This window comes from Mustela lutreola, chromosome 6, assembly GCF_030435805.1.
Source record: "Mustela lutreola isolate mMusLut2 chromosome 6, mMusLut2.pri, whole genome shotgun sequence".
Taxonomy (NCBI): Eukaryota; Metazoa; Chordata; class Mammalia; order Carnivora; family Mustelidae; genus Mustela; species Mustela lutreola.
The window spans coordinates 154624383-154649232 of NC_081295.1; the positions used below are offsets into that span (position 1 = coordinate 154624383).

At 46.0% G+C, this 24850-nt stretch overlaps 1 protein-coding gene across 6 annotated transcripts in view; it reads right to left on the minus strand.

The window, feature by feature from the left end:
* GPLD1 (glycosylphosphatidylinositol specific phospholipase D1) overlaps nucleotides 1–24850 on the minus strand; it is a 54758-nt gene that overhangs the window by 16867 nt on the left and 13041 nt on the right. For all 6 annotated transcript variants that reach the window (XM_059179470.1, XM_059179471.1, XM_059179469.1 and 3 more), the window contains 9 exons: nucleotides 18377–18455; nucleotides 16464–16561; nucleotides 15958–16068; nucleotides 14916–14964; nucleotides 13926–13980; nucleotides 3885–3992; nucleotides 3640–3667; nucleotides 3404–3543; nucleotides 910–996 (listed from right to left, as the gene is read on the minus strand). In XM_059179470.1, the coding sequence (XP_059035453.1) occupies nucleotides 910–996; nucleotides 3404–3543; nucleotides 3640–3667; nucleotides 3885–3992; nucleotides 13926–13980; nucleotides 14916–14964; nucleotides 15958–16068; nucleotides 16464–16561; nucleotides 18377–18455 (755 nt within the window). The remainder of the gene's footprint in view (nucleotides 1–909; nucleotides 997–3403; nucleotides 3544–3639; nucleotides 3668–3884; nucleotides 3993–13925; nucleotides 13981–14915; nucleotides 14965–15957; nucleotides 16069–16463; nucleotides 16562–18376; nucleotides 18456–24850) is intronic.

The window sequence follows — 24850 nt, forward strand, 5'->3', positions numbered from 1 at the left end:
GAGGAAGGAGGGAGAGAGAGGGAGAGAAAGAAGGGAAAAGAACGGGAAAGGGAGGGGCTTAAGAGAACCTGCCTGTCGTCTGTTCTCCTGAAGCTTGATGCTCTTTCTGGCCTTAGGACCCTTCACCGCTAGGACCGCGGGAGCGTCTAACCCTCGCTCACCCTGAAGCATCTCCACCGAAACACTGCTCGCCCACCGAGCGCCCCCCTTAGAACAGGGCTGGGACGCGCCACTGCGCACCCCTGGCCCCCCTAACACCCGAGAGCATCAGGAGCTCTGCTGGGCGCCCACGCACCCCAGCACAGCAGGACTGCGCTCTGTCCTGCTGGCGACGAGCCCTCGGTGCCCACATCGGCTCCTGGCAGCGACAGCGCAGGAAATGCTGCTGTCTCGGTTTTTGTGGTATTAATCCAGCTTTTAGGCGCCTGCGGCTGGCCCACGGCCCGGCAGGAATCCCGCCTCTCAGGATACAAGTCAGGCATCTGGCCCTCCGCCGCGGCAACGGCCTGAACCCCCCCCCCCCATCCCATCTCCTAGACTGGGACTTTCTCGGGGTGGGATCTGGGTAAAAGTTACGCATCGTAACAATGATGAGTAATAATACTGTAATAGCAATACTACGACGAATGCTATTAAATGCCATTTTTGTTGGTTAGCGAGCACCTTACCGCTGCAGTCTTTACCTCCATTCCTGCATACCATCGAGGTCGTGATTCTGGGAATATGCATTTTTCCTTTTTCTTTTTTAAAAGATTTTATTTATTCCCTGAGCAGGGGGCCTGATGCAGGGCTGGATCCCAGGACCCTGAGATCATAACCTGAGCAGAGGGCAGATGCTTAACCCACTGAGATCCCCCCCCAGGTGCCCTGAAATGTCCTTTCTCTAGGAAGGTTCTGGAATCCACTTACCCCTGGCTGCTGGCTGGCTGGCTGCCGCATGGCCCACCTGCCTGGACGCATGTGATGAACAGAGGGTTCTCAGGCAGGCTGCAGTCGCTAGGGAGAGAGGCAAAGAAATCAGACATTTTCTTACCTCCCTGGCAAGCGTCAGTCTTACTGAGAATCGCGGTGCACGTCACACTGCCTCCGGCTGTGAAGGCTCCGGGGCTCACTGCAGAGCCAGACGTGGCAGGTGAGGAGCTCGGGTCCTAACTGATGACGGCCGATGACTGCAGGCAGCAGGATGGTGACACAGGCAGCCTCACGCTCGGGTCAGCCCGACTCACAGCACCCCCCTCCCCTGCTGAGCAGCCCCAGGCAGACATGAACCGTCCAGAAGCTCAAGACAGAAACGGATTCCTAACTGTGCCCCTCTCTGCCCAATCACGCCCATTTCTGCTCAAAGAGGTCTTAGTCTCTCAATCTCATTCCTTTAAAAACAAAGATTTGTGAATGGACAAGGCCACTGAGAGGACATAAGAGGTGAACTTTCCATCGCCTCCGGGAAAAGCACTAAGGGCGGGCGGACGCCATTAGAAGAGTGGACGGCGATCGCGGAGGGAGGCCGGGCAGCGCGGGGCCCGCCCCGTGGGGGCAGGAGTTCAGAAAATGAGGTCGGGAGAGGCTGAAGGCAAATTTCTGTCAAAATCTTTCTGGGGACCAGCTTCAAGCTTAGGAAAAGTTTCTTCCTCAAATTCCCATCAGGATTAGGATGGGAATTCCTCAGACTCTGCCACGAGGATCAGGACGGCAGCCTTGCAATAAATAAGAGCACTGCAGTTACGGGTAATCTTTGCTGTTGTTCTTGTTAAGATTTTATTTATTTATCTGACAGGGAGAGAGAGCAGGAGCGCACAAGCAGGGGAGCTGCAGCAGAGGGAGAAGCAGGCTGCCCACTGAGCAGGGAGCCCGACATGAGGACTCCAGGATCATGACCTGAGCGGAAGTCAGACGCTGAACTGGCTGAGCCACCCAGGCGCCCCTGTGAATTTTCTCTGAATTATGGAGAGCCCGGCTGGGAATGTGACCGCCATTCCTTCACTGTTTCTTTAGGAAGACACACTAGGAGTTTCAAGCAACACATTGCTTTGGAAGACAATTATCAGTTAGGTAACAAATGCGTATAACATGAAACTATGTACCCTGCTTCTTTCCCTCATGAATCTGTGGCCTCCTTTGGAGCTTTTTCCAAAGTTCCCATTCAGTTCCACAAATGCTGACGAATCCTCCCCTGTGCAAAGATGCAGCCAACTCATGGAATTTTCCGCCTTGACAAATTAGAACAGACATGGAGAGACAAAAACGGCTCCCCAATTAAAGAGTAACGTCTTGCTGCCTGTAGCTATTTGGACGACCTAACCGAAACGAACACTAGCGCTGTTCTCCACTCGAGGATCGTGACCTACGGGCTGGAGACAGCAAGTAAGTACAAGCCGTTCACTCTCACGTGACCAATGCAGACTTCACTTCCTTCCGTAATAACAACACCCGCATCGACGTGCTTCCAGTGCCGCCTACACGCTAACCCGTTTGCCTGAGTGACCTCGCGTGCTCCTCCCGACAGCCCTGTGACGACTGTTACTGTCCCCATGTCACAGAGGAGAACACAAAGCTTAGGGAGGTTCAGCTACTTGCTCGGGATAACTCAGCAGTGAGAGGCAGGTCTTGCAAATTCCGAGACTCATCCCCTAGCGTCCTGTGTGCTTAAAATCCCGGCCACAGAAGGAGAGCCTGGGGATGTCACAGGAGGCTTATTTCACTGTTAAAAAATAGTATTTAGGGGCACCTGGGTGGCTCAGTGGGTTAAAGCCTCTGCCTTCGGCCTTCCCAGGAGTCCAGGGATGGAGCCTCAGTCCGACATGGGGCTCCCCTCAGCAGGGGGCCGGCTCCCTTCTCTCTCTCTGCCTGCCTGTCTTCTTTGATCCCTGTCTGTCAAATAAATAAATAAAATCTTTTTTAAAAAGTATTTATATGGGACTGTTTCCTGTTTACCAACTGTTTAAAACAGGTTTAACACTCACGGCCTAATACCGAGTTGGTCATGCAAGGCGATTTTGTTTCAGATCCCGGCATGCAGTTACGGTTAACAGCCTCTGTGTACTGGCGGATGTTCTCAAGGCCGAAGAGCATCATCCCACACACAATATCCCGAAGCCACTCGGATTTAGGCCCCTCGACCTGGAAGAGCCGCCTGGTGCAGACGGAGCCCGACAACCCTCTCCCACTCCACGGCTGCTGCTCAGGCTTCGCACCCTGCCCTTTCCTACACAGGGTGCTGCCTCCGCGGCTCCCTCTCCAGACCCGCCCGCCATGCCCACTCAGTGCCGGGGCAGGTTGCATACTTAAGAGAGGCTGACACGTCGTGAGACCTTGTCATCTGATCAGGTGGAAACCTGACAGCAGCACCAGGAGAGGGAGGTACAGGGCAGGAGCGGCCGGCGGGAGACGTGGGCCGGTGTCTCACCTGGTCCCGTTCTCCAGCATGAAGCTCGTCAGACGGTAGATATTAGTGGACCAAAACGCCATGTCGTCCAGTCCCCCCAGGAAATACTCTTGGAACTGTTCCACCAAAAATGGAGACTTTCTGGAATACGTGGGATAAAGCTATGGCACACACAAAAAAGAAAATGTATCAGTAAGTGCTTTTTCTGGTATCCTTATAATCCTTTAAATGAAGGTTCTGAAGAATGAAGCCTTTACCTTGGAAATAGCTAACATCTCTCCGTACCTGCAACATGAACAAAAATTGTGCCTGTTGAGTGAGGTTTGGACAAAGAAGGAAGCAAATCAACAACAGGCCCCATCCACAGGTGTCTGCTCTCACGCGACTGCCTTCGGAGAAAGCAGGAATCCAGAAATCCAACTCAGGAAACTAAAACGTCAAAAAGTGCACTAAGGAAGTCACACTACGCTCAGCTACAAATTTTCCTCTGGGTCACACCTACATTTCCAAGAACTGAAGGTATGAACAGTCAATGATTGCACTTCTGGTGATGACTTCTCGGCCATAGAGTTGCTTGTAAATTTCCAGCAGATCTTCAACGGGCACGTACCTGAGAAAAGCATTGGAATGAAATAAGATTCTGAAATTAAAGGGAATATCGGCAGCCAAAGCAATGACCATTTACTGCAGGACTGTTCCGTGCCCGGCACTATGCAAGGGGCCCTCATGGACTCTGTATTTAATGCTACCCACAAGCCCAGGTGGCTGGTACTGCCACAGTCCCAGCGGATGTCACAGCGCACTACAGCGCAGGATGCAAACCAACAACGGACACCCCAATCCGACAGTCAGAGGCGCACTCAGAGAAGTAGAAAATGGATGTTTTGTCTTGTGAATTCACAGTTCAAGGAACAACATTTTATTCCTTGGAGGACTGAACTGTGCTCAAAAGTTATTATTATTAATTTTTGAGAGAGAGAGAGCAGGGAGAGATGGAGAAAGAACCTCAAGCAGGCTACATGCCCAGGGCAGAAGCCGAGACGGGGCTCGATCTCACGACCCTGAGATCAGGACCTGATGGCTCCTCACCCCCACCCCAGCTTCAGAGCACACAGCGTATGGTAAAAAGCACCTAAGTCAGGCTGCCAGCTGACAGCTGCCGTTACTTCAGCTGGAAGAAGAGACACATACGTGAGACGAATGCTGAACCAGCTTCCGGCTTCATTTCTGAAGCCTTAGACTGTATCGCACAGAAATCACAACCAAACAAAACCCGATTCTAGTATATTTATAAGACAGAATCTATGGCGATGTCTACTTTTTAATTTATAAGCACACCAGAGTGTCCTCCCAACGAAAATAGCTTCAGGCTAGACAAAATAACAAGAATATTTTTTTAGATGAATCACCCCACTAGCAAGAAAGTGCAAATTTTCCAAAGGTCCAAAACAAATGGAATCTGGAAGCTTGAAGAGGTAAGCAAGTGTGGAAGCCAGCCTGTGCTCTAAGCCCTTGGAGATTTTCCGATGGCTGCGCACATGCCAGAGACATGGGCTGAAGCGTAGGAACCAGCCACAGCAGTCTGTTTCAGAAGAGCCGCTGCACTAACAGCTACAGCCTCTGCAGGAGTTTCAGCGAGAAACAAACCCAGCCAACTAAAAGGACAGCAAAGAAATTGGGCTTCATCCTGACAATCAATCGAGCAGGGGAAAAACAGATCTCCCCCGACCACTGGTAACTACTACCAGTCCTGCAAATGTCCTTTCCTGCATTCATGATGTTTCTGTAATCAGGAAAACTTCAAGAGCTGAATGTAATGCAACGTGGTCCTAGGTTCACATGCCTCGAGGCAGCCTGCAGAAGTCCAGAGAAATTCTCACTGAAGAAATGCGAGTCTATGTCCAGCCATGAGCACTTCGAGCAGCATGGGACGTGACCAGGAGAACCAGCTGAACTCCCGTAAGAGTTGCTAAAGGAGGGGGCCCCTGGGTGGCTCAGTGGGTTAAGCCGCTGCCTTCAGCTCAGGTCATGATCTCAGGGTCCTGGGATCGAGTCCTGCATCAGGCTCTCTGCTCAGCAGGGAGCCTGCTTCCTCCTCTCTCTCTCTGCCTGCCTCTCCGACTACTTGTGATTTCTCTCTGTCAAATAAATAAATAAAATCTTTAAAAAAAAAAAAAAAAGTTGCTAAAGGACACCTGAAGGTAACTCATTCATCAGAGATGAGGAGGGTCACTACGCCACGAGGAAAAGGGCCAACTCACCAGAAAGATGTAAGATTTTTACACTTGAATGTATCTAACAACATATCTTCAAAACATATACATAGCAAGTTGAAAGAACCTCAAGGAGAAATGGAAAAAAAAATTCACCATCGCTGGGGGAAATTTTTTAACAAATTTTTCTCTGAGTAATTATTACATCAACCTAATATAAAAAGGCCATTTTATTTATAGCTTTAACAGTAAATTAATAAGCTTACATTAATAAGGATATTGTAACATTAGGTCAAAAACTGGAGAACATCCTCTTCAAGCACAGATGGGATATTTACAAGAGTTGATGATATGCTAGACCTTAGATCAGGACTCAACGGGAGATCGCTGGCAAAGTCAGCAAAGTAGGAGGGCCCGAGATGGAGCTTGGCTCCTGGATAAAACTCGACAACACTCACATCATGCAAAGAACCCAGAAAACAACTCAAAAGCCAACAGAAGAGTGGCACCTGGGTAGCTCAGTCAGAAGAGCGAGGGCCTCTTGATCTCAGGCTTGTGGGTTCAAGCCCTACATTGAGGATAGACATTACTAAAATAAATAATTAAAACACATACACATGCGTGTACACACTCACACACACACACACACACACACGAGAGGATAGACAGTACTAAAATAACTAAAACACACACACGCACACACACACACACACCTGGCAGAGGAAACTCCACAAGTAAATGTAGAGAAGAGGCCAGATCAAGGCGAAGGAAAAGTCTGAGACATGGGGTGACGGGGATAGGTTAAAAAAAGAAAAAAACAAGATTCACCTGTAGGCTGCTTACAAGAGACTCATAAGGTGAAAGACACCCGCAGACTGAGAGTGAGGGGTTGGACACGCATTTATCATGCAAACCTATGTCAAAACAAAGCTAGGGTAGCAATACTTATATTGGACAAATAGACTTTAAAACAAACACTAAAAAATAAAAAATAAAACACTATAACAAGAGACAAATCATAATCAAAAAGGTCCCCATCCAACAAGAAGGTATAACAACTGTAAATATTTATGGCTCCCACTACAGGAGCAACTGAGCATGTAAGTAGTAACCAGCAGAAAGGAAGTGGCTGATTCTAACACAGTAACAGCAGGGGACTTGAACACCCACTCACATCAACGGACAGATCATCCGAACAGAACATCAGCAATGGCTTGGACTGACACCTTGGATCAGATGGATCTAACAGATGTAATCAGAACATTCTATCCTGAAATGGCAGAATGCACATTCTTTTCCAGTGCACATGGAACACTCTCCAGAACAGATCACTACCTCCTTACCAAACAACAAGCCTCGACAAATTCAAAAAGACCAAAGTCATACCATGCATCCTCTCTGACCACAAGTGCTATGAAACTAGAAATTACAAAAAGTGGAAAGAACTCAAATGCACAGAGTTAGTTAAATAACAAGCTACCGAAGAATGAGTGGGTCAACTGGGAAATCAGAAAAGAAATTATAGTTCACACTGAAACAAACGAAAACGCAAACAGTCTCACCGTCCAAAACCTTTGGGATTCAGCAACAGGGGTTCTAAAAGAGGAGAGTTTACAGCAATAAAGGCCCTACCTCAAGGACCAAGAAAAATCTCAAGTAAACAACCTAACCTTATGCCTAAAGGAGCCAGAAAAAGAACAAACCAAACCCAAACCAGTAAAAGGAAGGAAATGATAAAGAGTAGAGCAGAAATAAATGATGTAGAAACTAAACACCAAGAGAACAGATCAATGAAGCCATGAGCTTGTTTTTTGAGACAATTAAAATTGATAAACCTTTAGCCAGACACACCAGAAGAAAGAGATTTTAAATAAACAAACCCCCCCAAAAGACAAAAAAACTGTAGCAGAATATTATGAAAAGCTACATGCCAACAAGATGGACTACCTAGAAGAAATGGATAAATTCCTAGGAATATATAAACTACCAAAACTGAAAGAAGTAGAAAATTTGAACAGACTGATTACCAGCAATGAAATTGAATCAGTCATCAAAAACTCCCAACAAACAAAACTCCAGGACCAGATGGCTTCACAGGCAAATTCTACCAAATATTTAAAGAGTTAATACCCATTCTTCTCAAACTATTCCAAAAAATAGAAGACGAAGGAAAACTTCCAAATTCATTCTATGAGGCCAGCATTACCCTGATATCAAAACCAGATAAAGACACCACAAAAAAAGAGAACTATAAGCCAGTATGTGTCATGAACATGGATGCAAAATTCCTTGACAAGGTACCAGCAAACCAAATTCAGTAATACATTTTTTAAAAATTCACCATATTCCTGGATTGAAAGGGTAGTTCAATATTCACAAATCATTCAACACAAATTACACCATTAAGAAGATCATTTGAACAGATACAGGAAAAGCATTTGACAAAGTACAACATCCAGTCATGATTTAAAAACAAAAAACTTCTACAAAGTACGTTTAGAGAGAACGTGCCTCAACATAACAAAGACCATATATGAAAAATCCACAGTGAACATCATACTCAATGGTGAGAAACGGAGATTCTTTAAGTTCAGGAATAAGACGAGTATGTCCACTTTCACCACTGTTATTTAACATAGTACTTGAAGTCCTAGCTACAGCAATCGGACAACAAAAAGAAACTAAAGGCCTGGCACTTGGGTGACTCAGTCAGTTAACCATTCACCATGGGCTCAGGTCATGATCCCAGATCCTGGATCAAGTCCCCGATCTGGCTCCTTACATCACAGGGATTCTGCTTCCCCACCTGCCTGACACTCCCCCTGCTTGTGCTCTCTCTGACAAATAAATAAATAAAATCTTTAAAAAAAAAAGGAAACAAAAGGCACCCAAATTGATAAGGAAGAAGTAACATTTTTACTATTTGCAGATGACACAATACTTTATATGAAAAACCTAAAGACTCCACAAAAAACTGTCAGAGTTGGTAAATGGATTCACTAAGATCATAGGACACAAACGTCAATGTATAAAATTCTGTTGAATTTTCATATATGAATAATGAAGTAGCAGAAAGAGAAGTTAACAATCCCATTTAGAACTGCACCAAAACCAATAAAATATCTAGAAATAAAGAGGTGAAAAACCTGTGCTCTGAAAACTATAAAACACTGATTTAAAAAAACAACAACTGAAGATGATACCAAGAAATGAACAGACATTCCAGGGAGGCTTGGGTGGCTCAGTCGGTTAAGACTCTGCCTTCAGCTCCTTGTCCAACGGGGGGGGGGGGGGGGGGGGGGTGTTGCTTCTCACTTCGCCTCTGCCTGCTTGTGCTCTCTCTGACAAAATCTATTTTAAAATCTTAAAAAAAAAAAAAAAAAGACATCCCAGGTTCATGGATTGGAAGAATATTGTTGACATGTAGATACTACTCAAGGCCATCCTCACATTTAATGCAATCCTAATCAGGATACCTGGGCTACTCAGGTCTTTAAGTGTCCAACTCCTGATCTCAGCTCAGGTCTTGATCTCAGGGTAATGAGTTCAAACCCCTTTTGGGTTCCACTCTGGGCATGGAGCCTACTTTAAAAAAAAAAAAAAAAGGTAATCCCTATCAAAATACCAATGGCATGTTTCAAGTGCTAGAACAAAAGACCCCAAATAGCCAAAGCAATCCTGAAAAAGGAAAGCAAAGCTGGAGGCATCACAATTCCAGATTTCAAGTTCAAAACAGTATGATCTTGGCACAAAACAGACACATTAGTCAATGCAACAGAATAGAAAACCCAGAAATGAACCCACAATTATATGTTCATTAATCTTCTACAAAGTAGGAAAGAATGTCCAATGGGAAAAAGGCCGCCTCTTCAATAAATGGTGCTGGGATGTTCAGACAGCTACATGCAAAAAAAATGAAACTGGACCACATTCTTACACCATACACAAAAATAAATTGAAAATGGATTAAAAACCTAAATGTGAGATCTGAAACTATAAAAATCCTAGAAGGGGGGCGCCTGGGTGGCTCAGTGGTTAAGCCACTGCCTTCGGCTCGGGTCATGATCCCAGGGTCCTGGGATCGAGCCCCGCATCGGGCTCTCTGCTCAGCAGGGAGCCTGCTTCCTCCTCTCTCTCTGCCTGCCTCTCTGCCTACTTACAATCTCTGTCTGTCAAATAAATAAATAAAATCTTTAAAAAAAATCCTAGAAGGGAGTAAAGGCAGTAATTTCTCTGTCAGCCATAGCAACATTTTTCTAAGTATGTTTCTTGAGACAAGGGACATAGAAGCAGAAACAAACTAATAGGACTTCATCAAAATAAAAGGCTCTGCACAGTGAAGGGAACAATCAGAAAAGCTAAAAAATATCATATGGAATGGGAGAAGATAATTGCAAATGACATATATGATAAAGGGCTAGTATCCAAAATACATAAAAAACTAATATAAGTCAATACAAAAAACCCCCAAATAATCCAATTAAATATGGGCAGAGACATTGGACATGTCTCCAGAGAAGACATACAAATGGCCAACAGACACATGAAAAGATGTTCAGTATCAGTCATCATCAGGGAAATGCAAATCAACACCACAATGAACTACCACCTCGCACCTCTTAGAATGAGAAGAAAAAAAACCCCACAAACAACAAGTACTAAGGAGGATGTGGAGAAAAAGGAACCCTTGTGCACTGTTGGTGGGAATGCAAACTGGTGCAGCTCCTGTGGGAAACGGGATGGGGGTGTCTCAAAAGGTTAAAACTAGAACTGCCTTATGACCGAGCAATTGCACTACTGAGTATTTACCTCCAAAACACAAAAACACTAATTCAAAGGGATACATGCACCCCGTGTTTATAGCAACATTTATTTACAATTGCCAAGTTATGGAAGCAGCCCAATGTCCATTGACTGATGAATGGAAAAAGGGGTATAGACAGACAATGGAATATTACTTGGCCATAAAAAAATGAAATCTTGCTATTTGTAACATGGATGGAGTTAGTATAATGCTAAGTGAAAGAGACAAAAGCCATATGATCTCACTCATATGTGAAACTTAAGAAAAAAAAATGAACAAAGGAGGAGGAAAGAGAGAGAGAGAGAGAGGGGCAAACCAAGAAAGAGACTCTTCACTGTACAGGACAAACTGAGGGGGATGGGTGGGGCTGGGTGAAACAGGTGGAGGCCATTAAGAACACACTTTTGATGAGCACTGAGTAACAGAATTGCTGAATCACTGTATTGTACACCCAAAACTAATGTGACACTGCATTTTAACTACACTGGAATTAAATTTAAAAACTTAAAAAAAAAAAAAAAGACTCCACAAATTTCATAAGAACCTAAAGAAAATAAATATGTGAGTAAAAAGTAATGAAAGAGAAAATGAACACATAATAGTGAGGATCAATAAACCCAAACCCATTCTTTACAATAGTGAAACTGAAATATATTAGATGAGACTAATTGTTGAAATATGCAAGAAATGTCAGGATCAAGATAACAAGGGAACACGAGTACAAATAAGGAAAATAGACAGTAAAATATTAAGAACAACTTCAAGGCACAATCTTTAAACATTTAGATGAAATGGAAAAGCCCTAGAAAAACAGAACACCTTAAGAAGAAATTGAAAAACTGTGTAGTCCTATAACCATGACTGAAGTTTTTAAGAAGTCCCTGTAGAGAGAACAGCAGGCCTACATTGCTTTTCAAATTCTACCAAACATTCAAGCAAAGTGTTGATCTTACAGAGACTTTCAGAGAACAGAAAAGAACTTTCCTCCTGATATCATGAAACTAGCATAACCTTGATACCAAAACCAAACAAGGAGAGAAGAAAAGAAAATGATAGCACAAACCCACCCATAAATAAAAATACAAAATCCCAGGCAGCGATAGATGCAACAAATATTAAAAAGGAAATATACTATTGCAAAGTTGGTTTTGTGCCAGGAATTCAACTTGATTAAATATTGGCATATAGATTAGTACAATTGCTATATTAACAGATTAAAAAAGAGGGAACTATTTCAACAGATGTAGAGTAAGAGTTCAATACACACGAAGTTAATTCATAATAAAAACTACCAGCAAACTGAAATAGTGGGAAACTGCCTTAAGCTGATTAAGGATATTCACAAAAACTCAGGGCAAACACTGTGTCTGATGAAATTTTGAAAGCATTCTCTTTAAGGTCACAAACAAGGTAAGTATGCTCAGTATCGCCACTTCTATTGTACTGAAAACTTTATAACTTTCTTCTTTCTGCTGCATCACACAGGCTAAAGACTGAGAAAGGAAAAGTAAAATGGTCACAATTTGTTGATGATGCACTGTGAGTATACAGTAAATTCAAAAACATCTCTGGAAACATTAGAATGAATGAGGGATTTTAGAAATGTTGCTAGAAGCAAAAATCAAAGTGAGAAAGTCACTTGCATCCTACACAGCAACAATCAACTAGAAAATAAAACTGGTACTGAAAGTTACCATTTATGGTGGCAAATAAAAAGTCTCTGCAACAAAATTGAACAAAACATGTAAGACCTTGAAGGGAAAAACTTAGACAAGTTTAGTTAAAGTCACTAAAGGGGGCTTAAATAAAATATATAGCATAGTGAGAAGACTCAATATTTCAAAGTTAATGCTCTTCCAATGGATCTCTAGATTCAATACAATTCTAATCAAAACCCCAACAAGATCTTTCTTAGAACATGGCAACTTGCTCTTCTCACTTTATTTGAAAGAGCCAAGGCAAAAGAATTGGCAAGGTATGTCTGAAGAAAAAGGATAGGCTGAGAGACCAGCCCTACTAGATGTCAAGATGTATTATAAAGCCACTGTAATTTAAAAAAAAAAAAAAAAAAACAGTATTGCTCATGGACAAGTAGATCAATACAACAGAATAGAAAGCCCACAAATGGACCCAAATACATATTAAGTTTTCTGACAGAGAGGGCCTTACAGACCAGTGAGGAAAGGGGAGACTGTGGATAAGTGTCCTGATTTGGGGACTATCTACGTTACATCTACAGAAAGAAAATCAGATTCTTTCTCAGAACATACAAAAAGTTAACTCCAGGTAAGGGAAAGACAAAGTTTAAAAAAATAATACCATAAAAGCTTTTGAAGGCCAAGGAGGAGAATGACCTCATCCCCAAAAGGTAGGGAAGGATTTCTTAAATAAGATATCAAAAGTACAAATTACAAAGGAAAAGGTAGAGTCAACTACATGAAAATTAAGTTCTGTTTATTAAGATACATCATAAGTTAAAAAAAAGTCCCAAAGTATAAAAAGATATTTGTAACAAATAAATGATAAACCAACCAAAGATTGGAAGCCCTAATATATAAGGACCACTCACCAGTAAGTAAAAAGGCCAAACCAACCAACAGAAAACTAGGCTAAAAGCTAAACAAGATGTTCACGGAGTATCAAACACAGGAACTTTCAGCCTCATTAATCACTAGGAAATGCAAATGAAAACTTCAGTAAGAGACCAGGACACACCAAACAGACTGTATTTTAAGTTGGACAAGACCAAGTCCCGGAGAACGCAGGGGAAGTAGATCTCCCACATACGCCCGAGGACAGGGTCCGCTGGGAAGGCCGTTCTGAAAGCCTCGGCTCTGATGCCGACTTCGCGTCCCGCCCCAGGACTCCCTCCCAGTTCTGTATCTGGGGCTGAGGGTGAGAGACCCCCCCTGTGGTGCACAAACGTAGGAGATGTTCACAGCAACACCGCCGGTAGAGCAAACACACACGCTCCGCACTAACACCTCCGTCCCCGCAGGAGTGGAGGACCATGTGGCCCATCCCGGTGTCAGACAGCCACACAGCAGGGAAATCTACCATGGCCCAACAGACACAGGTGACCGGACCTCGGAACCAGATTCTATTTATCTGAAGATTAAAACCACATCCCATTTTGTATGGGGACACATCCATATGTATTCAGCTCTAAAGAGAAGCAACAAAACGATTAACAGGAATCCCACAGGAGCGGTTTAGAAGAACGGGAGAGAATGTTCTCGGTGGGAGAGAACTGGAGGCGCTTAGAAGACACCCAGAAGGCTTGGCTGTGAGCTAAGTGTTAGCTACATGGGAGCACGTGATCTTTTTTTTGTAAATATGGACTGGATATGGTGTCAGTCACAAGTTCAAAGCATCTTAAACTGTCCTCATCTGCAGTTTTGCTTTTCAAAATTTATAAATTTTTGATGCCTGAATGCATCGTAGGCTGCATTTTCTTCGGGGATAAAAAGGGTCCAGCTTCTAAGCGCCATTTAGGGAACACACGTGTAAGCATAGTTGTTCTTACCAGCGCCGTGCGAGGTAATTAAAATTGAACTCGAACTGGCTCAACACATCTCCTCCTAAAGCACGAGAAAAATATTTACATTTGGTGGGTCAGCGACGACACTCGGCTTCTTTCCACAGATCTGCACAGTCAGGCGATGAGTTCACTACCTTGCCCGCATGTTCTGCTCACTGTTTTAGGTAAAAGCAGATCTCAAAGAAAAAGTGATCATTCATAGCTTAGCCAGTGAGACTTGTGAATTAAGAAACACCCAGATAACCAAAAGTTTTTCACTTGAAGGAAAGATGAACCATAAAATTTCTTTTAAAATCCCATTCACCGTCTACTTTGGCTATCTCAATAATTCATGGCAGGAAAAAGACAGAGGTACCAAGTTAAAGTAAGGGCAATCTTAGGTAATGAATTTTAAGCTAATATAAGGGTAAAGCTTTACTAAATTAGGACATATGCCAATGATGAACTGTAATTTTTTTTTTTATAAAGACATACAACTTTTCGGAAATACATCTCTATGGCAAATGATATGCTGTACTCTTAATGAAGTATTAAAATAGAAAGCTAGGTAGTATATGGACTGGCAAGCTGTGATTAAAAATATGTATTTTACTTTAAATACTTGGTTTTTTAGTATAAGTTGAAGTTGACACACACAAACGAGAGAAAGATACTGTGGGAGCCCACCACAATCTGCGCACGTCTCTGCCAGCAGCCACTCCCGGAAGCTTCTCTCTCTTGCTGTCTAGACACCTGCCTGGTTATTAGCCATTTCCCAAAGTGACTGAATACGCACCTCATAGAGTATGAAAATGAGACTTTTGCTCAAGAGAACAACACAGCCAGTCCTAATGCAGCATGAGATGGTCTCAGTTAAGGAGAGAGGTTTTTCAACAAGGGGCGGGGGGTTGTAATACAGATTTAAGGTACAGTAGTGACTCTAGGACAAGGGAGACGGAACCATGGCAAAACAAACTTGGCAAACGTAGACAGTACCGAAATCGCCCGCCGAATGCGCTTCGGAATAGGAGCCGTGAAAGTCAACCTGAGAAAGAGAGAAAACCGATTGTAGCCCAAAGCCCACCCCGCAGCCGCGCCGGGGGAAGGAGGTAAACGCCTAACCCGGTCAGTGCAAAGGGCCCATAACAGATGCACTTGATTTTTTAAAAAAATGATAATTTTATTTTTTTGTTACAAATTTACAGTGGCAGCTGAGCCACATATTAGCGCCTGGAGGCAAAGCTCTTGCAAACCTTTGCACCGCTGGGGATAGAGACACAGTCTCCAGTGAGTCCAAGGGTAAGCTCTGCACAGAATGGGTCCAATGACAACTGGGTACCAGGGAGGCTTCCAGAAACAAGGGCGCCATTTCGGTTCAGGGCCCTGGCATTTTCATATAGAAAATGGGGGGGGGGGGGAAGCCAGCATGGGGAGATGGGCGAAATGGGCACACGGGAGAGGGAGGTTATGGAGTGACTGAGTCACGGGAGTGAAGGCACAGCCCAGGGAGGACCGGGACTGGCCGTGTGGGGGGCTGGGCGGTGACGGGGGGTGGGGGGTGGTGTGGTGGGGGGCGAACACGGCTGCACACAGCTGGAGGATCGCCACGCCGCCCACCTGGAGCTCACGCGACGCTGTGTCAGCCACACGCAAATAAGAACACATTTTTGCATGTTAGAAAGGAAAATTTTAAAAGAACAAACACGTGGAGCGGTTCCTCCCGAGGAGAAGCTCTTCGTGTCCTTATTAAGACACGCGACTTGCCCGGAGCGTGAAATTTCACAAATGCTGTTTTGCGAGGGCACAGGACAGCACACTGACGGCTGACTTCGGTGCACGTCGGGGTCCTGCCCGCGGGCCGACCGTGCAGGGAGCCCGGGAAGAAGCGGGGTGGGGAGGAGGAGCTGGAGACGGAGGGCTGCTGGGGCAGGAAGTCCCGCTTGCGTCCACATGGCCCTGCGTGACCTCGAGGTCTCCTTCCCGGGCTTCCTCCCGGGCAGGACGGGACCCTCCCCTCGAGCCGCCCACGCGCACTCACGGCGCCCATGGTGCGAAGGAACCCCTGCTCGATGCCCAGGCTGTGCCAGCTCACGTCCGCCGCCATGTGAGAGGTAACGCCGAACAGGAAAGCCACCAGTTTCTCCGTGTCCTGCCAACGAGCAAATGAGAGGGACGGCGCTGGGGTTATTTTGTAAAAGTCCGATTATGGTGTCTAATAAGGAGAGTTCCATCCCTGAGCCTTCACAGCAATACAGAGGCTGGTACTCTGCAGTTTCTAGTGACAAAACCCAAGGACTTGTGGAGAAGTTTCGGGGTGCCTGGGAAGTGCTTTCAGAGGAATTACTCTTGGCACAGAGGCGGCCAGGTGACCTCCTGCACTTCTCCGAGTAGTTTGTTCAGGTCTTAACCAACTGCATCCTGGGCTTGGCAATGAAGGTACAAGGGTGAGCAGCCCGGAGCCTGGGGGGGGCGACTGGGTGCAGACTAGGGGTGGGGGTCTGGAGCGGAATTTCTTCTCGGCTCTAGAGGGCCGGCCATGCCTACCTTCTCCCAGGGAAGCGGGTAGTTCTCTCGGATATAATGGACGCTGGCGTTCAGGAAGGGGGTCCAGTGCGTGCTCTCGGACACATCGTGGAACTTTCCTGGTGAGACAAAAGCAGGTGTCGGGAGTCTGTCCAGAAAAGCTGGAGACGTCTCTTCCTTCCCTTCCAGCCTCCTGTGTTCTTCCGTTGATGTTCAGAGGAAGCCTCTAGAACAGAAGGGCCAGCTGGGAGGGAGAGAGAAAGCTGGGACTGGCTCCCAGCATCTGGAATCACGGGGGCTGCTGGGGGGTTGGAAGGGTTTTCCATTTCTGTGCTAAAGGGAAGGAGAACACGGCTGTGCAGGGTAGTGGGTGGAGGGTGCTGGAGTTGGTGGGGGGCAGTGCAGGTGGGGGGCAGGGGGGTGGGAGGGGGCTGTCAAATGTCACGAGGGGCCACGGAAACCAAAACACCAGAGTTTAGATCCTTCTGTTGAAATAGTTTTGCTGCCACTAAAGTCAAAACATTCTTTTTTTTTTCTAAGATTTTATTTATTTGCCAGAGGGAGAGAGATCACAAGTAGGCAGAGAGGCAGGCAGAGAGAGAGAGAGAGGAGGAAGTAGGCTCTCCACTGAGCAGAGAGCCCGATGCGGGGCTCGATCCCAGGACCCTGAGATCATGACCTGAGCCAAAGGCAGAGGCTTAACCCACTGAGCTACCCAGGTACCCCTAAAGTAAAAACATTCTAACCATTGGCTTTTCTTGAAATGATTTTCAAAGACACCAAAACTAGAAATTTGATCTGCTCTAAAGTTTTCAAGATAAAACTTACAATTCCTATTTTACAGAATTCAGTAAAAATCCCAAATTAAGGGTAATAGCAGTTCTTTGGATAAACCTCCCCTTCACCAAATTGCCAGATTAAGCAAAGTTTTTGTTCCCTCTGTAATCCTAGTGACGGAGGCCAAAGGAAGCCTGCCCAGGAAGCCTGCTTCTCCCTCTGGCTATGCCTCTCCCCCTGCTTGTGCGCTCGCTCTCTCTCTCACACACACAAATAAATAAAATCTTAAAAAACAAAACACTGGGATAATGGCCATGACCCTGAGACTCCAAATATGGTTTCCGTGATGACCAATATACTGGATGTCTTTCATTTGTCCCTCCAGACCCTTTGTCCAACCTGCTCTGCCCTGCACGGTGCCCCTGAAGGGACCAGCCCGACTGGCCCCTTTGCCCCCCAGCTTTGGTTGGGTTGGGTCCAGCCAATGTGGAGAACAGAGACGAGATCAGGGAAAAGGAAGGGAAGTGGGGGTATTCGTTCCCCCAGATCCCTGACTCAGGGTCCCGGGGGCCGGCTGCAGTCCCTGACTGAAGGCCTGGCCCCCACAGGGGCCTTCTCCCCTCCCTGCACCGTTCCTGCAGATTTCTTACACCAGGCCCGTAGCTCCTACAAAACACCCCCCGATTCTCTGTCAGAGCGCACCTTCCACGCCCACGGGGTCCTGATACTCCCCCCAAGCCCAGGTCACTGACTCCACTGCCTTAGATCTGCACACCACTTGACAAAATAATATGCATTAACACCAACAAAGTCCGGTAGAGGCAAGGGAGGCATTATGATGATCATGTCCCAGGCGTGGAAACACTTCCTAACGGTCACAGGCTACTAGCACAGCAGGAACGCGAACCCAGACCCTCCCACCGCTTTCAAGATCTTTTCTCTTCTGCCACAAACTAGTAAATTAAGGACACACAGGATCGTGAAAATGTTCAGAATTTTACGCTTAAGTAGTTAAGGTTTGGTTAAGTGAAAAATGTAGTTATGTGAACCAAGTCAGTGACCAAGGACAACGGAAACACGCTGTTGGAGTTCTGTCCTAGCTGCTCCTGTTAACCAAGAGGAAGCGGCATCACTGGGTCTGTGAGACTCGAGCTTACCTCTCTCGCAGATGCTGGGGTAGAAGGCATCAGGGAACACGGCTCCAGCCTGGTACGCATCCTGGTGCTTAAGTAACAGCTGGTGAAGAGGAAAACAGAGATTAGGGGCAAGAGGCAGCAGCCTGGGGAGGGGACAGGAGGAAGGAGTAAGTAGGCACGTAGTAAAAACTCGGGCATGATCCAAGACGATGCCCTACAACAGAGAACCTCAGGTTCTGTCCAAGCAAACACAGGCTGACCAAAAAGGACCAAAAATCACTCATTTGATTTCAGCTCCTTTCTCTGGCCACTAGCAAAGCAGGATTTCTGCAAGGCTCGCTCACTGACTGGTTTGTGGAGAGATTTTCAGCGATCCAGTGAAAAGTGAGTGCATTGGCATAGAACACATACACACACACAAACACAAACACGATGTACACACACACACACACACACACACATACAGTTACACCGCTGACCCCTGAACACAGATCTGAACCACATGAGTCCATGCAGATGCAGATTTTTTCACTAAATATAGTGGAGTAGTAGAAATGTATTTTCTTTGTATGCTTTATTAGAAGGATATAGGATATAATTCATATAACCTCCAAAGTAAGTGTAAGGCTTCCGGTCCACATTAGTAGTTAAGTCTGGAGGGAGTCAAAAGTTACATTTGGGTTTCTGACTGCCTGGGGATCAGCGCCCCTAATCCCAGTGTTGGTTCAAGGGTCAACTATATATATATATATTTATAAACTGATCTATTCACATATAAGTTTATAGTTGTTACCTGTATTTCACGGTCAGATGATGTCTTTGGGGCTCTTAGGGGGGTTTAAAAACTCCTTTACCTTTTAAAATTGTAGTAAAAGTAGATGGTAAAAGAACATTATACTTCAGGGTGGCTGGGTGGCTCAGTCAGTGAAGCCTCTGCCTTCGGCTCAGGTCATGATCCCAGGGTCCTGGAATCGAGTCCCACGTGGGGCTCCCTGCTCAGCGGGAAGCCTGCTTCTCCCTCTCCCTCTGCTGTTCCCCCCACTTGTCCCTCCCTCTCCCTCCCAGCCCTATGTCTTTCTCTCTCTCTCTCAAATATGTAAAATCTTAAAAAGAAAAAAAAAGAAAAGAAAAGTCATTATATTTCAATGTTCTCCTTGGTTGACTGGCTCACTCATTCCATTCTGACCCCCTTCAGGCGGCGCAGCTGTGGCCACAGTTCCCAGACTCCACACGCAGCCCCCTCTCCCCTTCTCCTTCCTCAGCTCGCAGGCGGGGCAGGGGCCCGGGGCTGCCACCGGGAACCCTGCGGGCCAGCTCTGCGCCAGGCTCTGGGAGCCCTTCCTGGACGCTCTGCCCCGAGCCTGCTCTTCCAGAGCTCAGAGACCATCAACACCCAGTTCTCCAGGTCTGCGGGGCGCTCAGCATCAACTAGCCGAGGGGTTTCCAGGATCCGCAGATGAACTCGGATTGCCAAAGTAAAAATGTGCAGCCTCAGCCTTTTTTTAAAGTATTTATTTAACTAATCTCTATCCTCCCCCCCCCCCCCCCCCGCACAACCTGGGGCTCAAACTCATAACCCTGAGATTAAGAGCTGCATGTTCTTCCAACTGAGCCAACCAGGTGCCCCTAAGCTTTAAGATTTTATTTGAGAAAAAGAGTGTGAGAGAGCGGAGAGCCAGAGAGCACGAGCAGGCGGGAGCGGGAGAGGGCAAGGAAGGGAAGGGGCTCCCCCGCTGAGCAGCGAGCCAATGGTGGGGCTCGATCCCAGGGTCCTGAGATCCTGACCTGAGCCGAAGCCAAATGCCCGACCGAAGCCACAGGTGCCCCACCTTAAACTTTGTAATTTATTCATAAGGACTGAAGAATCCCCATGGCCGCCACAGTGTGTGGCTCAAAGATGCACGTCTGATCGAGAGCTTTCCCTTGGGGGTTTTCAGGCTGAACGCTGGAGGCCTGTGTCCCCCCACGTGGAGAGAGACCACCACCCACCTCTGCGGGCAGCTCTGCTCCAAGCGTCATCAATTACATAAGCCAGTGGCGTCTCCTTTTTCTCTAAAGATAGCTTGCAAGTTGCACTTTGGTCACTTAAAAATAATAATTAACTTTATTGACTATTTACCTTGCTTTGGTCTTGGCCACTTTATATGATTAAAACTTGTTGAATCTGCATTTCTAGGTGAAGAAGATGCTACTATGTAACACTGAAAAATAATCTGAAGTAAACTCTGAAAAGTAAATGTGTCAGCAAAATAGGAAGCTGCTGTGGGTGGGGACGAAGTACTGGGGGACGATGGCTCCCTTAGAGGGAAAAATGTATTTCTAAGCTACAGAAATAAGAGCAATAGGATGTTGGAATCAAAAGAGATCAAGGAAACAGAACAAAGAGCAAGAAAACAGACTCAAGCCCACACCACGTACAGTGGCATGAATGAAGATGGAGTCCCCAGCCGGTGGGGTCGGCACAGCCCCGGCGGTGGGGGTTCCCTTCCTGGCGGGACCCAGCGTGGCCGACGGGACACGGACGTGAAATTAACATGACCAACAAGAGGTTCCCAGACGGCTCACGGGCTTTAGGCCAAAATATATACAACGTGAATCAAAGAGTTAAAGGCAGAACAGGAAGCCACAGAATGAGCAGGACAAAACTAAAAGGAATAACAGCATAATCTTGAGTGGGAATGATTTTCCTAAGGAAGGCGTACAGGCAGAAGCCATAAGAGAATAGAATGATGCACTTAACGACACAAAAATTGGAGCATTCTGCACGGTGAAGAGCATGAGAAGCAAACTGAAGAGAAAAATAACTGAATCATTTGACACATGATGGGGCAGGTAAGTTTAAGAAATCATCCTTACGCATCGAATGTACAGAAATGAGCAAAATGTGCAGAAATGAGCAAAACACGTAAGTGATTCACAGAAGACGTAATAGAAATAGTTGATAAACACCTGAAAGTATACTTAACCTCATTAACTAAAATGCCAATAAAGTAACAAAAACACCATTTTCCACCTACCAAATGAACAAAAATGAAAAAAAAATTGTAAGTCTGCTTCTCCCTCTCCCTCTGCTCCTCCTGCTTGTGCACTCTAATAAATGTGTTTTTTAATAAAAAGAAATTTCAATGAAGTACACGAGCAACAGAGAATATTAAGCCTTCCTCTGTTGTAGAGGTCTTTTCTGTTTCGTTTTTTTTTCCCCCCTTGGTTTCTGGGCCAGAAGGACTCGGGTAGCCGTGTCAGAACTGAAGGTTTTGCCACACGTGGTTGGGGACACTGGTCACAAACGAGGAGGCTGAGCACAAAGGATATACTGAGAATGACGGCCGGGCTTCTCAGTGTTGGAGAAAGGGGCCACAGATGCGGGCACAGAGAAGGCTAGAAGGATTCCTGTGGCGCAGGCCCCTAACTGGAAATATTCTTGCATGAACTCACGGTTTTAAATAAATAGGCAGATAAACAGACGCAAAAGCCAACTTGAAGCAGAATCTGGGACAATGTCAGCGTCACGATGAATGATAATGTAACATAAACGATGAAATAAAAATCCATGAATGTGCATATATGAATGGGGAAGAAGGAATGGCTCTGTAACAGTAGAAAGCCAAGAAATGTAGGAAGAGTGATGGAATCAGATAAACAATTTGGCAACCATCATAATAATTATTTCAGGCAAAAATTAGAAAGAGATGCTACAACCAGTGGCTAAAACTTCATGAGAAACAGGATATTTACATCAAGATCTCTCCCCACAAAATATTTACTTGCTAATTAAAAAGCAGAAAATATTAACTTTCCGTTGTAAAAATGTGAAGACATCCTCTCAACCAGGTGATAGAAATTAACATCACTAGGACTTCTGTTCCCAGGAAGAGGGAACAGATGTACCTATTCCTCTTGCTAAGCTAACCCCGGGCATTGTACACAAAATGAGCATAAGAAGCCCGTGAGAGTGGAGCTGTCTGGGAGCTCAGGGCCAGAAGAAGACACTGGGGTCAATCCTCTGGGCTTTCTTGTTGCCTCAGAGATCCCAAACTGGATACTAGGAAAGCATGCCAACCTAGAAACTCTAATGGGCATAAACCAAACACACACACACACACACACACACACACACACACACACACAAAGCCACAACAAAAGCCTGCTTTCTCTAACCCTAAGACCAGGAAAAGGGCAGCCTAGCAAGACAGAAAACTTTAAGACAACCACCTTTTACTCCAACCGAACATCACAGAAAACATTGAGGCCCTACCCTCACCAGGACTTTCACCTGTCCCCCGTCCCTAGCCCTCCGTGTCAGTGGAGACCATGGGGAGAGCCTGGGCCTCGGGTCCCAACTGCAGTAACAGGGCGCCTCTCTCCATCCCCCCTGGGTGGGCTCAGAAGAGGCCCTGGGGAGGGCAGGAAGTTCACCACCACGAGGAGACACGCCACCCCCCCCCCCCCCCCCCCCCGCCGCCCAGTATCTGTAGAGGCCACAGAGAAAAGCAATAATTGGGCACTTCTACCCCTCCCAGCCAGAGAGGTGTCCGTGGAGGTTCAGAGGGAACCTTGACTTCTATCCTGAGTTGGCAGTCAGGAGAGTCAGGAGGTGGGTGACCCTCCCCATTCTGTTCCCTTCCCAAAGAGGTGTCAGAAGAAGTCAGCTAAAACAAAAGGTTTCAGGGACGCCTGGGTGGGCTCAGTTGGTTAAGCAGCTGCCTTCGGCTCAGGTAATGATCCCAGTGTCCTGGGATCGAGTCCTACATCGGGCTCCTTGCTCTGCAGGGAGCCTGCTTCTCCCTCTGCCTCTGCCTGCCTCTCTGTCTGCCTGTGCTCACTCTCCCTCTGACAAATAATAAAATCTTAAAAAAAAAAAAAAAAAAAAAGGTTTCAGTAAGATCCAGAGTCTCATAACCTAATGCCTGAAATGTCCAGGTTTTAATCAAAGATCACTTATCACACCAAGAACCAGGGATCTCAGAAGGAATGAAAGGAGATGCCAATAGAGGCCAACACTGAAATGGTAGAGATTTTAGAATTACCTGGCAAATACTTTAAAGCAGCCATCATAAAATACTTTAGTTACAAACATACTTGAAACAACCCCCACCCACCACCACCAAAATAATCTCAGGAAAGGAATATTAAAGAACCACCCAATGAAAATCTTAGAAAGGAAAAATTCAGCATCACCAAAACAGTACACTTGACCTCATGAACCTGCTGGTACGAAGCAATAAGAATACAGCATCGCTTCTGTGTTCTGTGAGTTTCTGTCAAAAGAGAACCTGCATGGGGCGCCGGGTGCCTCGGTCAGTTAAGCGTCTGCTTTCAGCTCAGGTCATGATCTCGGGGTCCTAGGACTGAGCCCCGCATCGGGCTCCCAGCTCAGACAGAAGTCTGCTTCTCCTTCTCCCTCTGCCCCTCCCAACCCCTTGTGCTCACCCACATGCGCTCTCAAGTAAATAAACCAAATCTTTAAAAAAAAAAAAAACGGGGGGGGGGGCGCCTGGGTGGCTCAGTGGATTGGGCCGCTGCCTTCGGCTCGGGTCATGATCTCAGGGTCCTGGGATTGAGCCCCGCATCGGGCTCTTTGCTCGGCGGGAGCCTGCTTCTCTCTCTCTCTCTCTGCCGGACTCTCCGCCGACTTGTGATCTCTCTCTCTGTCAAATAAATAAATAAAATCTTAAAAAAAAAAAAAAAAGTAACCTGCAAGGAGGAATTAGCACATGAAACCAAACTAGGGTGCATTTGACTGTTATTGGACTGTGCCCTTTCCAAAATATCAAGGTCATTAAAGACAAGGGAGGCCTGAGGAACTGTTCTAGATCACATGGTCCTGGAGCAGTCCTGGAACCAGAAAGAAGATTCATTACTGAGACAACTGGAGAGATTTTAATAAAGCCTGAGGACTGGGGGAGAGGGAGAGTGTTACTCAATGTTGGTTTCCGGACTGTGATTATTGTGCTGTGGCTCCACAGGAGTGTCCTCGTTTTTAGGAAATACACGATCATAAGTTGAAGGATAATGGGCACTACACCAGGAATTCTCTAGAATTGTCCAGGGGAAAAGAAATCAGTGTGTATAAATAGTGTGGAATTGCATGAAATCTCCGGCCATGAGAGACTCCATTTTCATTCCAACTAACACACTGAACTGGGCCGGAAGCAGCAATTCTTTGACAAGCGGTTGGCTCATAAGATTTCAACAGAGCACCTGGCATCTGGATCAGATGAGGACAGCAGAGTCAATAAATACACAGCAGGACGTTGGCTTGATAGCGGCGATAATCGGTAAGACAGTCATCACAAGTGGTTCCACTGGTCAGCACCAATACAGCAGCATTCTTTTCTTCTCTGCTTTATGTAAATCCTGTAATTCTCTCTTCCTTCTCGTAAAATCCCCTTGCTTTCCCTGCATGAGTTGGACACTTTTCTGGTTACTCTGGAATCTGTGCTCCCCTGAAGTGCAATTCTGAGACACCAAATAAAGACCTTCATTCCTTTCCTG